The following is a 15,808-nucleotide window of genomic DNA, read 5'->3' as shown; positions in this document are numbered from 1 at the left end:
TAAAAAAACATTTGCAGAAGTTTAATTGTAAAGTTAAGATATTGGCCATTTCTTGAACAGATTCGCGTCTCATTAAAGTACGTAATTTAAAAATGTCTGAAGCAACAAACAACGAGGTTGAATGCAGTGAAGAACAACCAAAGGTAATTTAAAATAACGCCGTACTGAGCGCTCTTTCACTATTGTACGTGAAAAGTTATGCAAAAAAAAAAAATAATAGTAATACCGCATACCACAACGGATATTGTTTGGGTTAGGGTGCGGGTTTGGGTGAGGGTGGGTCAAGTAATATTATATTTATTATTAATAATAACTTCACCCACCCTCAACCAAACGCTAACCCGCACCCTAACCCAAACAATATGCGTTGTGGTATGCGGCATTTAAAGAAAAAAAAAATTTTATTAATTTTTATGTACAATAGTGAAAGAGCGCCCCGTACTGTAGCACATATTATGGCGCTGATCTACAATGCTGCCACCTTTTTTGCCGTAATGAAATACAGGTACGACGAAACTTGTCGTCAAAATTGAAAAATGGGCGAATAACTATAATAATACTTGTACCACCCTCACTCAAACGCTATAACCAACACCCTAACCAAAATATTGTGCGTTGTAACAATATAATAATTGTTTGAATGACGTGGTAGGATTTTAAACTAGTTCCGAACATATTTCCAACTTTAAATTCATGGCTATATATTGAATCCAAAACCTCTTGATGCGAAAGTTTGAGATTTCAGTAGATGATAGTGTTTTTGATCTTTATAATAAGATAAGAAATTAGGACAGCCATGAGATTAAAAAAAACTCATTTTACTATTTTTAAGGTCTTTCTGATGTTTAAAATGTGTTATTAACCAATTTTTGTTATTTTTTCCAATTTTCTTCTGTCTTAAACTCAGTTAAGTAACCTAAGTTTATTTTTACGAATATAGCACAATAAATCTTTCTACACCTTTTAGTTTTGACATATATATATTTGATGTTGTTTTGGCAATCGTATAAATTTTATTTTTAGGAAGTTGTTGAAGTTTCTGATGATGAAAAAAATGAGAAACAAGATGATGTTGATGAAAAGTTCGACCCAAGTACGATGCTGGATCCAGAGGCTGAGGTTATTTAATTGGTAATTTGTTGCACAAAATTACATACAAGAAAAACTTATCAAATAAAAATGCCTGTGGTTTCACTTTCAGACATTTTTAACACCCTTATTATTAAGATCAGGGGCACGGAAGTATGACTATTCTTGAAGCCCATGCTAAACTGTCATGTTAAAGTTAAAATGCAGTTATTGCTCGATTAATAATGCAAATGTTGGTCAAATAAAATTTTAAACAAAGGAACAATTTTATAAATTTTACCTCTTTATTTTTTGACAATTGTTTTGTTTAAATTAGTTAAGTCATGAAAGTTTTTTATACAAAATGTTGGCCATCGTCACCAGTTATTACAGTTATCCTTTATGAAAATATTTATTGGTGACTACTGATCTAGATTGTTATTTATTTGGCTGCAAGTGTAACAATTTACTAAACTTTTTGAACAATTTAGTTTGACAATAAGTTTTCAAGCCAAATCAGTAGAGTAAAATCAATATCATCTTAAAAATGTCGTTTTAATGCACACTTGTATCATCATCAGCTAATGTGACAGAAGTATATTCAAACCTCACTTATAAAAAGTGTTAGTTTTTTGAACAATGTTTTGGACAATGTAAACTTATTTCTTTACTATTTTTACCAGTGCATTGATTTGGAACACAGTCGGATTGGAAGTCTTGTTGGATTTGAGAGGTTAACCAAAACGGAAGAACTTTGTTTGCGCAACAACTACATCAAAAAGATTGAATGTCTCGATGGTTTAGCACCCGCCATTACAAACCTTGACCTTTACGACAATAAACTAAAGAAAATTGAGAATTTAGAAGCTCTTGTGCTTTTGGAGTAAGTCGGACAAGTTGTATTATATTAACAATATTGTTTTTTTTAGGTATATTGTAAATATCAAAGCCCATATATAACTAGCTAACATTTTAAACATTTCAAATATATTTTTATTCATTTTAACATTCACTAAAAGCTCCAACCATTTTTTTGACAAAGTTTTTTTAGCATTTTAGTTTCCAGTGGTACAATCAATAAGTTTGGCTGCAGAGTCAACTTCAAGATACTATCAAACTTAACCCACTTTTAAGGATCCTTCGTGATCAATTATTTAACACTTCAGCAATGTATTGCAATATTGACACACAGTTACCACCCAAATGTTCTTGAAAATAATACGGCTGGCTTCCAATTATTAAACTGTCTTATATATTTCTTTTTCTTTTGATCGTTAATATATTGTTTACTGTGGTTAAACTAAGCAACTTTAGAGCATAATGGTTAGAGGTTGTAGTAAAAATATCAAAAGACCATACAGAAGTAGCATTTTAAATGCTTCGAATGTTGCTTTAGCTCTTTGAAAACAGATTCTAAAACATATTGTGATTTTTGCAGGAGTCTTGATCTATCGTTTAACGTGATTCGAACAATTGAAGGTCTTGATACTTTAGTTAAACTTAAGAAGCTTTACTTTGTATCAAATAAAATAACAAGGATTCAGAATGTTGGACATCTTACGCAAATAACCATGCTTGAATTTGGTGACAACAGAATAAGGGTAAATTTTGAAGCTTGTGGTAACAAAAATGTTGAGTAGTCAATATAAAGTAAATGAATTATTAATTAAAATGCATCATCATACAGTATTTATACATTTTAAAAAACAATGATATAGTGAGTTCTATTTTTTATTTTATGTCATAAAATATGTTTTTGTTCTTTTTCAGACGATTGAAAACCTCGAAAGCCTCACTAATTTGACCGAGTTGTATTTGGGCAAGAACAAGATAACATCGTTAGGCAATCTTTCCACTCTAACAAACCTTAAAATCCTCGCACTGATGAGCAACAGACTGACAAAGATAGAAGGCCTGGAAGCTCTTGTTAACCTCGAACAACTCTATCTAAGCCATAATGGCATCACTAAAATTGAGGGACTTGAAAAAAATGTAAGCATCATTTTCATACTTTATGTAATATGCCAATTTCCTAAATGACAAAAAACTCAAAGCCCATTTAGAAGTAGGTAACACTTTAAACATTTCCAAAAATTCTGTATTCAGTTTCAAAATGCCACCTACTTCTGTGTGGGGTTTGATATTCATTCTACGTTTAACTACAACCTCCAGCCGTTATCTTAAAATTTAATCAAAAAGTTTACAAAATGCTACCTAATTTTGTGTGGGTATGATGTTCCTATTACACCTAACTACAACCAGTATTATGCTCACAAGTATACTTGTATTTTCAGCTAAAACTGGGAACCCTGGATGTTGCTGGAAACAAAATAACAAAGATTGAAAATGTTGGACATTTGCAAGAACTTGACGAATTTTGGGTGAGTTTAGTTGCCTTAACTTGCCTGCATAGCACTTGTCCATATTTTGTAATAAGGTTAACGTGCAAGCAGTGAAAGTAACTATTTTTAACTCTTAACAAACTTTACATTATAACGAAATAGCCTTTTTTGATGTATTGTTTCATTTTTCAGGCGAATGACAATGCCATTCATGATTGGGAAGATATTAATGAACTTAAAAAGTGTTTAAAGCTTGAAACGGTTTATTTGGAGCGCAATCCACTCCAAACTGAAATACCAACCCAGTACAGGCGACGAATGATGACACTTTTACCAGATTTGATTCAGATTGATGCAACTTACACAAGGACCGCCGCTAGATAAATCAATAAGTTTCTGTTAAAAGTGCAGCACAAACTGATTATCTGCACTTTGAATCTAGTCAGGGGTTATTTTTGATGCTTTAGAACATTTATGCCTTTACTTTTCTCACTTGCACTTTACGTAAATTAGGTAAAGTTCCTTCAAAATTTTTCAATGCCTAGTTTCAATTTTACAAATTAGGTAAAACGTAAAGATGAATAAGAGATTGCTAATAATATTGTATACAATTTACCCAATGCAACCCAAAAATCTAAACAATTTTTTTCCAATTTATCTTTTTACATTATAATTGTACTTGCATTTGTTACGCTCGTGAATAAAATAGAATTATTCCACTTTCATCTAATAGTTGTTGATATTCAAACATAGGTAGCTGATTTTCTCATTTATTATCAAACAATCAGTAATTGTGACACCACAAAGCAGTATGTGCAAAAACAAGGAAATATCACACAGTGGGCTGCCTTTACAAAAGACAGTCACTTACAAAGCTCAACAGCATAACATGACAACTTTGATCTATGAAAAAATAGGTGAAATCTGTGTTAATGCCATGATCAGTTTTATAGATATGACATTTTCACAAAATGTTTCAAAATACGAGATATATTGTTATGCAAAATATAGTTTTAATGAAATGCAACAGGCAACTTTTAAAATACTGTCCAACTTTATAATTAACATGTGAAGTCGTGTATGGATTTTCAATATAGGCTATAATGTTTTCTAAGTTTTTTTGACATGCAATGAAACAAATATATATTCATGGAATGATTGGGGGGAAATGAGGTTGGTATAATTAAAGTGATAGGTTTGTGAAATAAGCTTTAATAAAATAAAGTCATTCTTGTTTTTGGTTAACTTGTACACTTAAAACACATTATTTGTGATGCAAAATATAATAAAACCAAGCCCAGTCTGGCTATCATTGAGTTAAGTCATCAGGCAAACGATCTAATAATTTTAGTTCACTTGTGGCGTTATGCCAATTTGTTTCTGGGTGTGTTTGCGCTGTGGCTGATGAATTAGCTGCTTTGTCAACAAAGTTGCTTGCTTTGGAAATATTGTGTCATTGGCTGTGTTTCTGTTTCATCAAAAAGCATTAAAAACAAATGAATTCAATATGCACAAAGAAAGATATTCATCTAGTATTACACATTGCAACATTGCAATCTACAGTTTGGCTGGCGGAAAAAATACATTCTACAGTAGACGAAAAAAGGGCAATTTACACACAATACAGAAAATATATTTTCAAAATAAGTCAACATTTAAAAATTTAGATCTGCATTCAAATTAGACATAAACAAAAATTATAAAAACAATATCTGCACAAAACAGCAATGTTTTTTAACAATTCAAAAAACTTGTTTACCATACAAATTACATTTTAACAAGGATTTTTGTCACCAAAATAATGACTGTTCAAGTGCATTTTGCTTCTTTTAAACAACATGAGGAAGTCCAACACAACTTACACAACTGTCTCATAATTTAAGCTTATTTTTTCGAAGCTACATATTTATGAATTGCTGATTTACTATCGTAGTATGCTGTATCAAACACAAACATTATCAATTTACAACCATTCAAGAGGGGGTCCATTGAGGCAATCAATCATTAAAATAAAATAAAGGTTACCTGGTAAATTACTTATATTCAAATGGAATATTTCAGTGTCAACATTAACAAATAAATAGGCATTCATATCATTATTTTAGGTGTTGCGCTTTGTACTATAGCACCAAAAATATTTTTTGTCTTTTTTATTTTTATCACGATTAGTAAAAATAACAAGGGTTCTACACATCAAAATTCTATTTCCATGTTGTACTTTTAATCATCACAATTGCTGTCGCTTGACCTAAACTGGCTTTAACAATAATTTGACATTAGCTTAAAACTCCATCAGTTTAAGTTTCTTCAAATGAGAACAGAAAAATAGAAATATAAAACTTGCAACATTTGTTCCAACACATTAGTTGATAGAAAGAAAAAGCATTTGTAATTATTTCTTTCAGTCTGATTTCTCATCGTAGTTTCCTTTGTTTGTTTTTGATTTTCTTTTTGATCTGCGAACCTCTTTATTTGTGTCAGTGGTCGTCGGTAATGGAGGTATCTGATCAGAAGAACGGGAAAATATTCAAGTAGTGCTGCTGTGTTTTCAAACAAACAAACACAAATTATATCAACAGTAACAAAGCCTTTAACATTGTCTTGGGCTTTTCAAGTTGTATAACTAAAAAATATTTTGGAGCATAATGGTTGGAGGTTGTAGTAAGACGTAATAAGAATATCAAAGCCCATACAGAAGTAGAAAGCATTTTGAACGTTTCGAATAACACTTACCATCTGTGACTTCTCTCTATGTTGAAAATGTATAAAGAGTTATTCGAAACGTTCAAAATGATACCTACTTCTGTATGGGCTTTAATATTTTTATTCTGTCTTAAAAAAGATTTGAATAACACAAGTCACAAGACAACAGTCAGTATTTATTTAAAAGTAATTAATCATATGCTTAAGCCAGAAAATATTGAATAGAAATCGAGTGCAAAGGATTCATGAAAGGATTAAAGAGCTCTTGATGTGTTAGAAGAATCAATATATTGAGCTTAAGTACTTGAATAGTAGTGGCAGTTGAACAGTAGATATATTGATTTAAACAAAGATTCTTAAACTACGGGTTGCAAAGTTGTAATTTTTTAAAGTCGTTCCACAATTAATCTGCTTTTCAAACTCAATTGCGTGGATAAAATGCTTCTAATAATTACCAGATTTTTTTACCGGACAGATGTAATTGTGTTTTTAAAAAACTACAGTGATTGATTTAAATTTTTATTACAGAAGTAAATATAAATTAATGAAATTCCCAATGCTGGGTACATTAAAAGTCAAAATTTTTTAGAATGGCTTTACAAGAAAAAAGTACCATTGATTTGAAAGCAAGAAAAAAAATGAAATGATTTGACTCACTCCCAAGGGGAATTAAATAAATATAAAATAATTTTGAAGAATTTAAAGTAAGTAGCTACATGAATTTTGAAACAAGGTTAATTATTAGGAAAGTTAAAAACATAAAAAAAATACTTTTTTTGTGTCACACTCACTAGCCCATGTATTTTTTACCCGGGTTACTGTTACACCACAATTACATTTTAATAAATTGAATTTTTTTAAAAGATCGAACATTAACACTAAAACAAATTGCTAACCCTGAACCAAACTACGATTTCTAGCCACATTTGACACCAAACACAACTTTCTACACATTTAAATACCCTTTCTACAGTGTTATTCATTCTTCATCAGAATGTCCATGCTGTTATCAAAATAAAATACTCTAAGGAAACTAAACAAAACCAAATATTGTAAATTAAAAAAATATTTTCTGACTAGTAGAATGATTCAACACATAGTAAACAAAAAGTTGACCAAAAAATAGGATTTTATGTAAAATATAGATAAATTTTACATTACTTATTTAAAGTTTAAAAGATTGATTTTTTTTCTTTTTTTAAATAGTTTATAGTGCTCTGTAGATCAGTGGTTCTCAACCGGGGGTCCGCAAAAACTTCAAAATATATCTTTATTAAATTAATTAAAGCTGGGATATATGCTTAATCACATTCTTGATAAGTGATAAAATCACATTGTACCTTGTTGTAAATCGTATTGAGTATGACGTAACACTTCCATTGTGATATAACACAAATAGATTGTAAAATGAAAGGAAGCATTACAACAGTTGACAGGTACAGGATTTTGGTTTAAATTTATGCTATCATTCGCAAAGATGACATGCGTCTAGCATTGTCAAAAACGCGACCACGCATTTCAAGACTTGCTTCGTAGATGCAGCAGCAGAAATCACATTGAGATAAACGTGTCATAATAAAGCAATTTGGTGTTTTCTGATACTTTACTTAGCATACAGTGCCCTACGCAGATATACTGATTTATTAAAAAGAACTAAATGCACATACTGTATTACACCAGAAAATGTTAGGGGTCTGCAACTATTTGACGGCATCAAAAAGGGGCCACGGGTACAAAAAGGTTGAGAACCACTGCTGTAAATAATGTAGAACTTACATACCTAAAAACTTGGGTGTCTTGGCATTTGACTTTTCACTTATTTCACTTTTGTGTTTTTACTGAAAGCTTTTTAACACAAGTATGGTCTGGTCTTTGACTAAAGCTTTAATTAAGCACTTACATATAAAGGTGCATAAAAGTGAAATGGTTTTACCTGTTTAGTTTTACTTTTTGAGCTCTTTTTCTTTCTTGGCATCGTTAAATAGCGATCGCGACTAAAGCCAGGCTGGGGTACAGCCTCTAAACACAGAAGCAAGCAAGAAATGTGAAATCCGTTCGAGATTAAATCAATTAAATGCAGTTCATTCCGATAAAAAGAAGTTTTTTGTAATCAAGAGGAATAATTGATGAAAGCAAATGTAAAAATAATTTGTAGTGATTACAAAAATAACAAAGCATTCAAGCTTAAGGTGCAATAGATGCTTTTTAGAATATACACAGCAAAATTGTAAGAAATATTGACGGGGTATATATTTTAAGTTGAATTAATCTTTCTGTATTTTATGATACAATGGTTTTTCATAGTTATATAATTCTGAACTAGGCAAAATTTAAGTATTTTATCAAAGATTTAAGGTTGCACAGTCTGTATGTAGCTTAAAATAAATGGCAAAGCTAAAGCAGTTGAGTAAATCAACATTATATTTAACTGATGATGATACAAGTTCGTATCGAAACATATCAATTAAGATGATGCCAATTTACTCAATCTTGTTTCAATCCTTTTTTCAATGCACTCATCTTTTTTTGATGTGAATCAAAATAAAAGATACCAAGATATCAAATAAATTTTATATTTATATCATGCTGAACTAGCCTAGACTTGGCCTATATTTGAGCATTTTACCCAAAATATTTATTCATTTAGTTAAATGTTGGGTAAAGTATGAGATGTCAAACCTTCTGCATAGTTAGTCCTCCTTGTTATTTGCATGTCGTCAGTGGTGTGCGTTGGAGGCGCCGAAGTAAACTCAATATCCTCGTCGTAATCCGCAATATCTTCCAACACTGAAGCTAAAAATGAACAACTTTATGTTACGAGTTCATAAAAATTTTAGAGATTAATCTTGAATAGTAGTGGACAGCTCGCATACAAAATACAAGCCATACGAAACCATAAAGGCAACAAAGAAGTAGGTATCACTGTATTAAACTACTATATGTTGTGTTATTGGACTGATAAGTCTATAAACAAGAGCAACTTGCAAATATAAAAAAATCAATTAGAAACTATTTTTGCGCAAGTTTTTAACATAATATATACCCAGCTAAGTTATTTATTCATCTTGTATTAATAAAATCAAAAAATGAACCTAACTAATACATTTGTATGTTTTTTTTTACAACTATTCTGTTTATCAAAGCCTCTCATGGCTTACAAAAAGATTATGAAGATATTTATAAGCACCAACTTCATGTTGTGCTTATCGTTAATATAGGAGATCAGAAATAAAAACAGAAACGGTATAAACCGCCCACTTTAAAGTATGACAAAATATTACAAGTGAGTCATACTAAGCGTTATACAACTATTTAACAAAAATAATATCACGGCGGTACAACTTTGCATAAAATTTAGAAACAACACAAAAAAAAAAAAAAACAGTTACTCTTTCTAACAAACAACGAACACGATTTACGTACCACTCTTTTTTATCAAACCTTCATCCAAGTTTGCAATTTTAATAAAACATACATAAGGTGTTTAAATAAAGAATTGCAATAACAAAAGCAGTGACCAGTGTTTCATTAAATTGTTTACAACATGCACAGGCAACATTCTGCTTTCAAGCAAATAACATTGTGCAAATCGCCCAAATTTGTTTTAAACCTAAAAATGCTTAAGTCGATGGACAGGGGTCTTTAGGACAATAATTTTAGACAATAGTGATGTAAACATTGGGTACTATACTAAAGGTAATATATTTAAAAATCCTACAAAATAACAATGTTTTGGTTACCATAGATGATTGGAATCAAAATTTACTCAAATTGCACTTTTGTTGAAAAAGCGTGCAAATTCGCCGAGATTTTATGTGAAAAATGTACAACAACTTTCTTTTTATCTCAGATAAGCTTATATAAGAATTGTTAAACACATAGAAATTTCATTATCGAAGTTCTATAAGTAGCAAGTGCTATTAGTCAAAAGTAATTTCAAATGTGATAAAACTGTTTAAATTGTAGAACTTCATCGAAAATGTTTTTGTAAAATAAATCAACAATATCTGTAAAAAAATCACTAAAACCACTCACCAGGTGATTCCAATGTTGAGTCGCTGAGGTTCATCATAGAGTAGGATTTAAATTGTGCTGTCAATCTTGGTTCAGCCCCATCGGGTAAAGTCCCTGGGTCCATTGACAATATGGGGGTCGTTGCAGCGTTGCGTTGGTTCATTTCCCTCACCACCGCTGGGTTACCCACTGAATGCATAAGGAAAGTTTGCTATCAATCAACTTGTGGTATTTTAAACATAAATCTTGTTTGATAGACAAAATGTCATATTAGGAAACTGTTGGCAGGCAATGCTTGGCATAGTAGAACTGTCTGGGCCATTTGTTCTAAAACTGGGGTGAAAAGGTTTGAAGTGGTCTGCACAACATAGGCTTATATTTTTATAGGAAGTTATTTATACATTTTGTAGAAATTTATTTCAGTCAAGTGAATAATTTTCGTATCAAACTCTCTTAATAATAATTATTCTTTTGGCAGGTTCTGTACACAAACTAATGTTGGTTTGAGTGGCTAAACTGAATGTTAAGAGTAATCATTGTACAGTGTTTTAAACTTTAAGAGGGGTCCGTCGTTGTTTCAAAAGACCATATATTTCCACATGGTTGACCTTGAGAACCACTGCTCTAGGCACAATAAAATACGACTGCATGTCACAATATAGGTTTTATTAGTATGTTAATGTTCTTACTAGGAATGTAATGGTCCATATCTTTACATGTTTTCAAAATAATGAAGAAAAAAATACCTTCCTTGTTGGAAAATAAGTATGACAAAGTTTGTTTTATGTAAATGCTATTGCTGAAGCAATGGTATGTAATTTTACATTTTTTACAGATTCCAAAACACCCTTATTGTTTAAAAAAATATGACAAAGTTTATTTTATGTAAATGTTTTAGCTAGCGTAATGGACCATATCTCTACATATTGTACACATCCAAATAAAACCTACTTGTCTGGGTGTGTATTTGGTTGTTGTTGTCCAGCTGAGTGAGGTCCATGGTGCTGTAACTTCGCAGCTTATCGGTGACAACAGCCTGGCTCTTCACAGCAGCTGTCACTACAGCGTTGGCCGCCAAATTAAATCCACGAGTTCCAACAGTGACCATCGTCTGGTAACCCTTGTCCTTTGCACTTTCAAGAAACAGGTCGATCTCCTATGAAAAAAACGTGGAGTTGAATGTTTGCTAAAATTTGAGTGTTAACTTTAGTTTGTAAATAAACTTAAAAAACAAAACCACAAATTAACCGAATTTTCAAGATAACAAGGGGAGCTTAAAAGTTGGAAGTTTTACTGAGATGTAGAATGAATATCAAACCACATAGAAGTAGGTAACATTTTAAAAGACTAAAATATCTCTTTTTTAAGGCGATGTTAAAAATGTTGACAAATGGATATAGATTTATTCGCAACACAAAAAATACTCTTTTTGTATGGGCTTTGATATTCATTCTATGTGTAACAGCAACCTCCAACTATATCTTAATATTTATTTAGAACATTTACAGCATATTACTTAATTTTAGCTACATTTGAAAGATAGCAAATTGCAATGTCAATAATTTATTTATAACTTTTAAAATAATACTTTCAATACAGTACCATATCTATATTGACATGACAAACAAAGTGAATCTATATTTGACATGCAAAATATATATACTTTTGGATGTTGAATAAAACTTATATGTTTAACATGTACCATTATAGGCGTTTTACTAAGATTCTAAAAGTTGCTCAAACTTTAAACAAAATGTCACCAACAGGATGAATCTATCAATTTGAACACCGAGCATATTTTTGAATTAAATCTCTAAGGAGTTTGCATATACAGAAAAACTTTACAATTGCAAAATGTAGAATTACTAAGAAATATATTTGTTGCATACAAGGCAACCAAACAATGCTAAACACACCTGTTCATTCTTTGTTAGACTTGGGTGGATGAACTTGCGATAAAGGTAGGTAGATCCTTTGGTGTAAGGCATTGAAAGCCACAGGACAAATAACAACTTCGCTTCGTAGTAGAAGGGCAACCTAGACATGTGGAATATATATTATAAATTTCTATATCGGTTTAAGAAACAACTACTTTATACAATTAATGCTGATAGTATTAAATACTTTGTCTTGGCTTTTGTCTGCAACTTACTCTACTGCAGTATGTGTTTAAGGCTGTTTCACCAATTTCTGTCTATAAAATAACTGCATATTTTTAAACACTGTTCTGTATGGGTAATTGTCTACACTTTACAATTTATGCGACTAATATTGAATAATTTTGCTTGCCATTTGTTTTCCAATTACTCTGACATTCTGTTTTATTTTAACCTTTTTTTTATATTTCAGGCAATTTTTTGTCTATAAAATAAACATTATATTTAAATACTGCATCGTTAAATTGTCTCTAGAAATGCACACTTCTTATAAAACAACATTTTTATTGATTTGAATAACCCATTGTATTAAAATTAAATGAATACCTCTTATGTTCTAAATAAATAGTTGAATATATATAAATCATAACAACAATTATAGTAGTTCTACCATTAATTGCAATATTGGAAATAGCTAAATATTTGGAAGACATGTTTATGTTTAGTTTATGGTCAACTAAATGTTGAAACACAGAGGTCTACCGCTGATGAATGATGGTCATGTAATTTAAATAATGAGTCAATACAGAGCTGTTGTGCAGCATAGCATTCTGACACCACTTAATGGCAGATTTTAATAATCCTTTGGTGGTTTTAAACCTTAAGCCTTTATAGGAAGTCCATCTCTCATGGGACATGTAATTAATTCTGACTTGAGATGCTTGTAATGTTAAACACTGGTGTCCTCAGCCACAAAAACTACCATGTAGCCTAAAATGGCTTGTCGGGAATGCTACTTTAACTATTTAAAGATCAATATGTAGACTTTAAAAGTTTAATTTTTTGTAATTTATTAAATCTGTTTAATTAAACTACTATATTGCCTAAAACTGACTGTTGAAAGTGCTATATTAACATATTTAAGATTAATAAGTACAATTTAAAAAACTCTATTGTTTTGTAACTTATTAGGTCTGTTTAAAAAACATTTACAAATATTTGCAAACAATATACTAAAGTTTAATCAGAAGAAAAGCGTATCTCAATGTCCTACATTAAGATTTGCAAATTATACTTAACACAAAATGCCTTACTTTTTAAAGGCATGATTAGTCTCTGGCACCCATAATTAAAATTTAACCGAGTATCTATCAAGCACTCACCATGTTAGAAATATGTCGGTAAATGTTTCTATGGTGCTGAAAATGGCAAACACAACCCAATACATAATCCAACGCACCTGGAAAGCAAATAGTATATCTTAAACCTAGGTTAAAAAGATTAACAGAAACACTGTTATTAACTTGCAGTACAACTTATAATAAAACATTTAAATCATAAAGAGAATATAGTTACATGTTAAAAGAAGATACATACAATCATTTATAAGAGTATATTTTGGTAGTTTTACTTACATATTGTCTAACATTGGCTCCCTTGACAGCCTTGTACGAGCAATATGCAGGATATAATAGGCCTCCACTGACACTGCAACAAAACAAATCGATCAAAAATATTTTTAAAGTTTAACGAGCTATATTTATCTTAACAAAAGAAAGCAAATTAATTGTTTTGTAATTTAAATATATATGAATGCCTACAGTTAAAAAATTGACTATATTTAAAAAAAAGACAAGATTAAACATAGTATGGTAGCACTAAATATATGGTCTATACAGCCGTTAATATTTTGCAATATGTTCTGTCATTTTTTATTAATTTTTTTGGAATATAAACAAACTATAATATTTTTACGTTGAATTTAGGTAAGGAATGGTCACATACTTGAGAGAATCACATTGCGCTTTTGCCAATTAGTACTAAGTAAAATCTAATAGCATGGGTTAAAATAAGGAAAAGATAGGAGTAAGTTTAAGTATAACTGTGACATATCTAACTTATAAATTAATTGTTGTACTTACATTGCTAATCTTGATACGACTGCTCCACCCATACCTGCAAAATAAAGCAGGAATCGTTTTAACAGAAATTAAGTACAACTCAATGTTGGCCATAAATGTTATGATTCCAAGGGTTACAAAACGGGCCACACTAGAACTAAGTATATATATGTATCTAAACAGAAGGTAGGTTAAACTATTACATTTTGGAGTGTAATTTCAGACAAGTGTTAATTTGCAAGAACAAATTATAATTTAAGAACATCCTGTTTAGTGGGTTTCATAGCTATGGAGTTAACAAGGTAAATATCACGTTAACTGTTTTTGTGTGCAAAATGTTAGCTAGATGTTCACTGTACTTTATTGCTAAAGTAGACAATCACAATAAAAAAAACTGGCTTATTTATATATTTGACAAGATTTGTTAACAATCTTATTATTTTATTGTTTAAATTTCCTTTCTTTTTTATGTTACCATTGATCAGATTCTAATAAATAAAAAATATATATGAAATATTAATTTCCCTAGAGCTGTGGGCGCTCTTTCACTATTGTACTTAAAAATTAATAAAAAAAATTTTTTCTTCAAATGCCGCATACCACAACACACATTGTTTGGGTTAGGGTGCGAGTTAGCGTTTGGTTGAGGGTGGGTCAAGTTATTATTAATAATAAACATAATATTACTTAACCCACCCTCACCCAAACGCTAACCGGCAACCTAACCCAAACAATATGCGTTGTGGTATGCGGTATTATTCTTATTTTTTTTTTGCATAACTTTTCACATACATAAGTGAAAGAGCGGCGCCGAGCTGTGAGTACCTTAAATATATATATAGATATAAATAAATTACCTGTGGTCCCCAATTTGTTTTTATTCAAATATCATTTGTTTTTTTGGTCCTACACAACTAATTTCTAAATCCTAATCAACTAAAAACAAGAACTCAGTTATGGAACAATAAAAACACTTGACACTAAACGTCATTTAAAAAACAAATTATAAACAACACAAAAATGTTGAGTCATGTCATTCTCTCAGTAAACGTTTTTAAGAAAAACTCATGTAAAAAATTGTGCTACAAACATATTAAAAACAAGGTATTTTTAGCTAAATCAACTTTTAATCTATGAAAAGTAAATATGACTGATAAAATAACCCTAATAATACAACAATTAATTACCAATCTATAAGTTATTCTTTGTGAAGTCATTAACTCTAAAATTTAGATACAAAATAAAAATATGCAGGACTAAAATTAGGACTTTGACAATATTAAATGACTCTTGTTTTCATATATTTAAAATTTTATCAATAAAGTCATAATGGATAATCCTTTTTATGTTGATTTATTTATAAATTTTATTACTTGTACAAATATTTAAGATGTGCTACTTTAATAAACATGTAACAGGATTTTTGTGCAGCATTAGTTTTCCACAGAACATTTAACCCAATAACGTCATCTTATGTTACTCAATATGACTTTAAATTTGAAAATAAAAAAAAAAAAAAAAAACAAGCAAAAACTTTCTGAACCTTCAACTGTGTAGCATTAGCTAAAGTATCCTAGATAAAGCTTTCTGGCACTGCAAGCAAAGTCCAAAAGCTACAATTAATTATGTCCGTAAATTTTTTTTAACTTGAAAGTTGCGACATATTTAAAAGCGAAGTTGAAAG

General features: G+C 30.4%; 2 protein-coding genes across 2 annotated transcripts; one reads left to right on the top strand and one right to left on the bottom strand.

Annotated features, from left to right (window-relative positions):
- LOC146157650 (uncharacterized) lies at positions 1 to 4,100 on the top strand. Its single transcript, XM_083386651.1, has 7 exons — positions 1 to 143; positions 1,024 to 1,119; positions 1,752 to 1,951; positions 2,507 to 2,669; positions 2,839 to 3,060; positions 3,363 to 3,449; positions 3,603 to 4,100. The coding sequence occupies exons 1-7, from the start codon at positions 93 to 95 to the stop codon at positions 3,792 to 3,794; spliced, it is 1,011 nt and encodes a 336-aa protein (XP_083242777.1). The 5' UTR covers positions 1 to 92; the 3' UTR covers positions 3,795 to 4,100.
- A 536-nt stretch (positions 4,101 to 4,636) lies between these two features.
- LOC146157649 (uncharacterized) lies at positions 4,637 to 15,062 on the bottom strand. The gene is made up of 10 exons (XM_083386336.1): positions 14,982 to 15,062; positions 14,146 to 14,179; positions 13,639 to 13,711; positions 13,387 to 13,463; positions 12,044 to 12,164; positions 11,079 to 11,283; positions 10,149 to 10,316; positions 8,793 to 8,906; positions 8,047 to 8,132; positions 4,637 to 5,913 (listed from the first exon to the last, which is right to left on the bottom strand). The coding sequence occupies exons 2-10, from the start codon at positions 14,175 to 14,177 to the stop codon at positions 5,812 to 5,814; spliced, it is 978 nt and encodes a 325-aa protein (XP_083242462.1). The 5' UTR covers positions 14,178 to 14,179; positions 14,982 to 15,062; the 3' UTR covers positions 4,637 to 5,811.
- Between the last annotated feature and the right edge of the window lie 746 nt (positions 15,063 to 15,808).

This window comes from Ascidiella aspersa, chromosome 4 (assembly GCF_963924565.1).
Source record: "Ascidiella aspersa chromosome 4, kaAscAspe10.2, whole genome shotgun sequence".
NCBI classification, from domain to species: domain Eukaryota; kingdom Metazoa; phylum Chordata; class Ascidiacea; order Phlebobranchia; family Ascidiidae; genus Ascidiella; species Ascidiella aspersa.
This window is presented reverse-complemented; position numbering and strand designations above follow the sequence as displayed.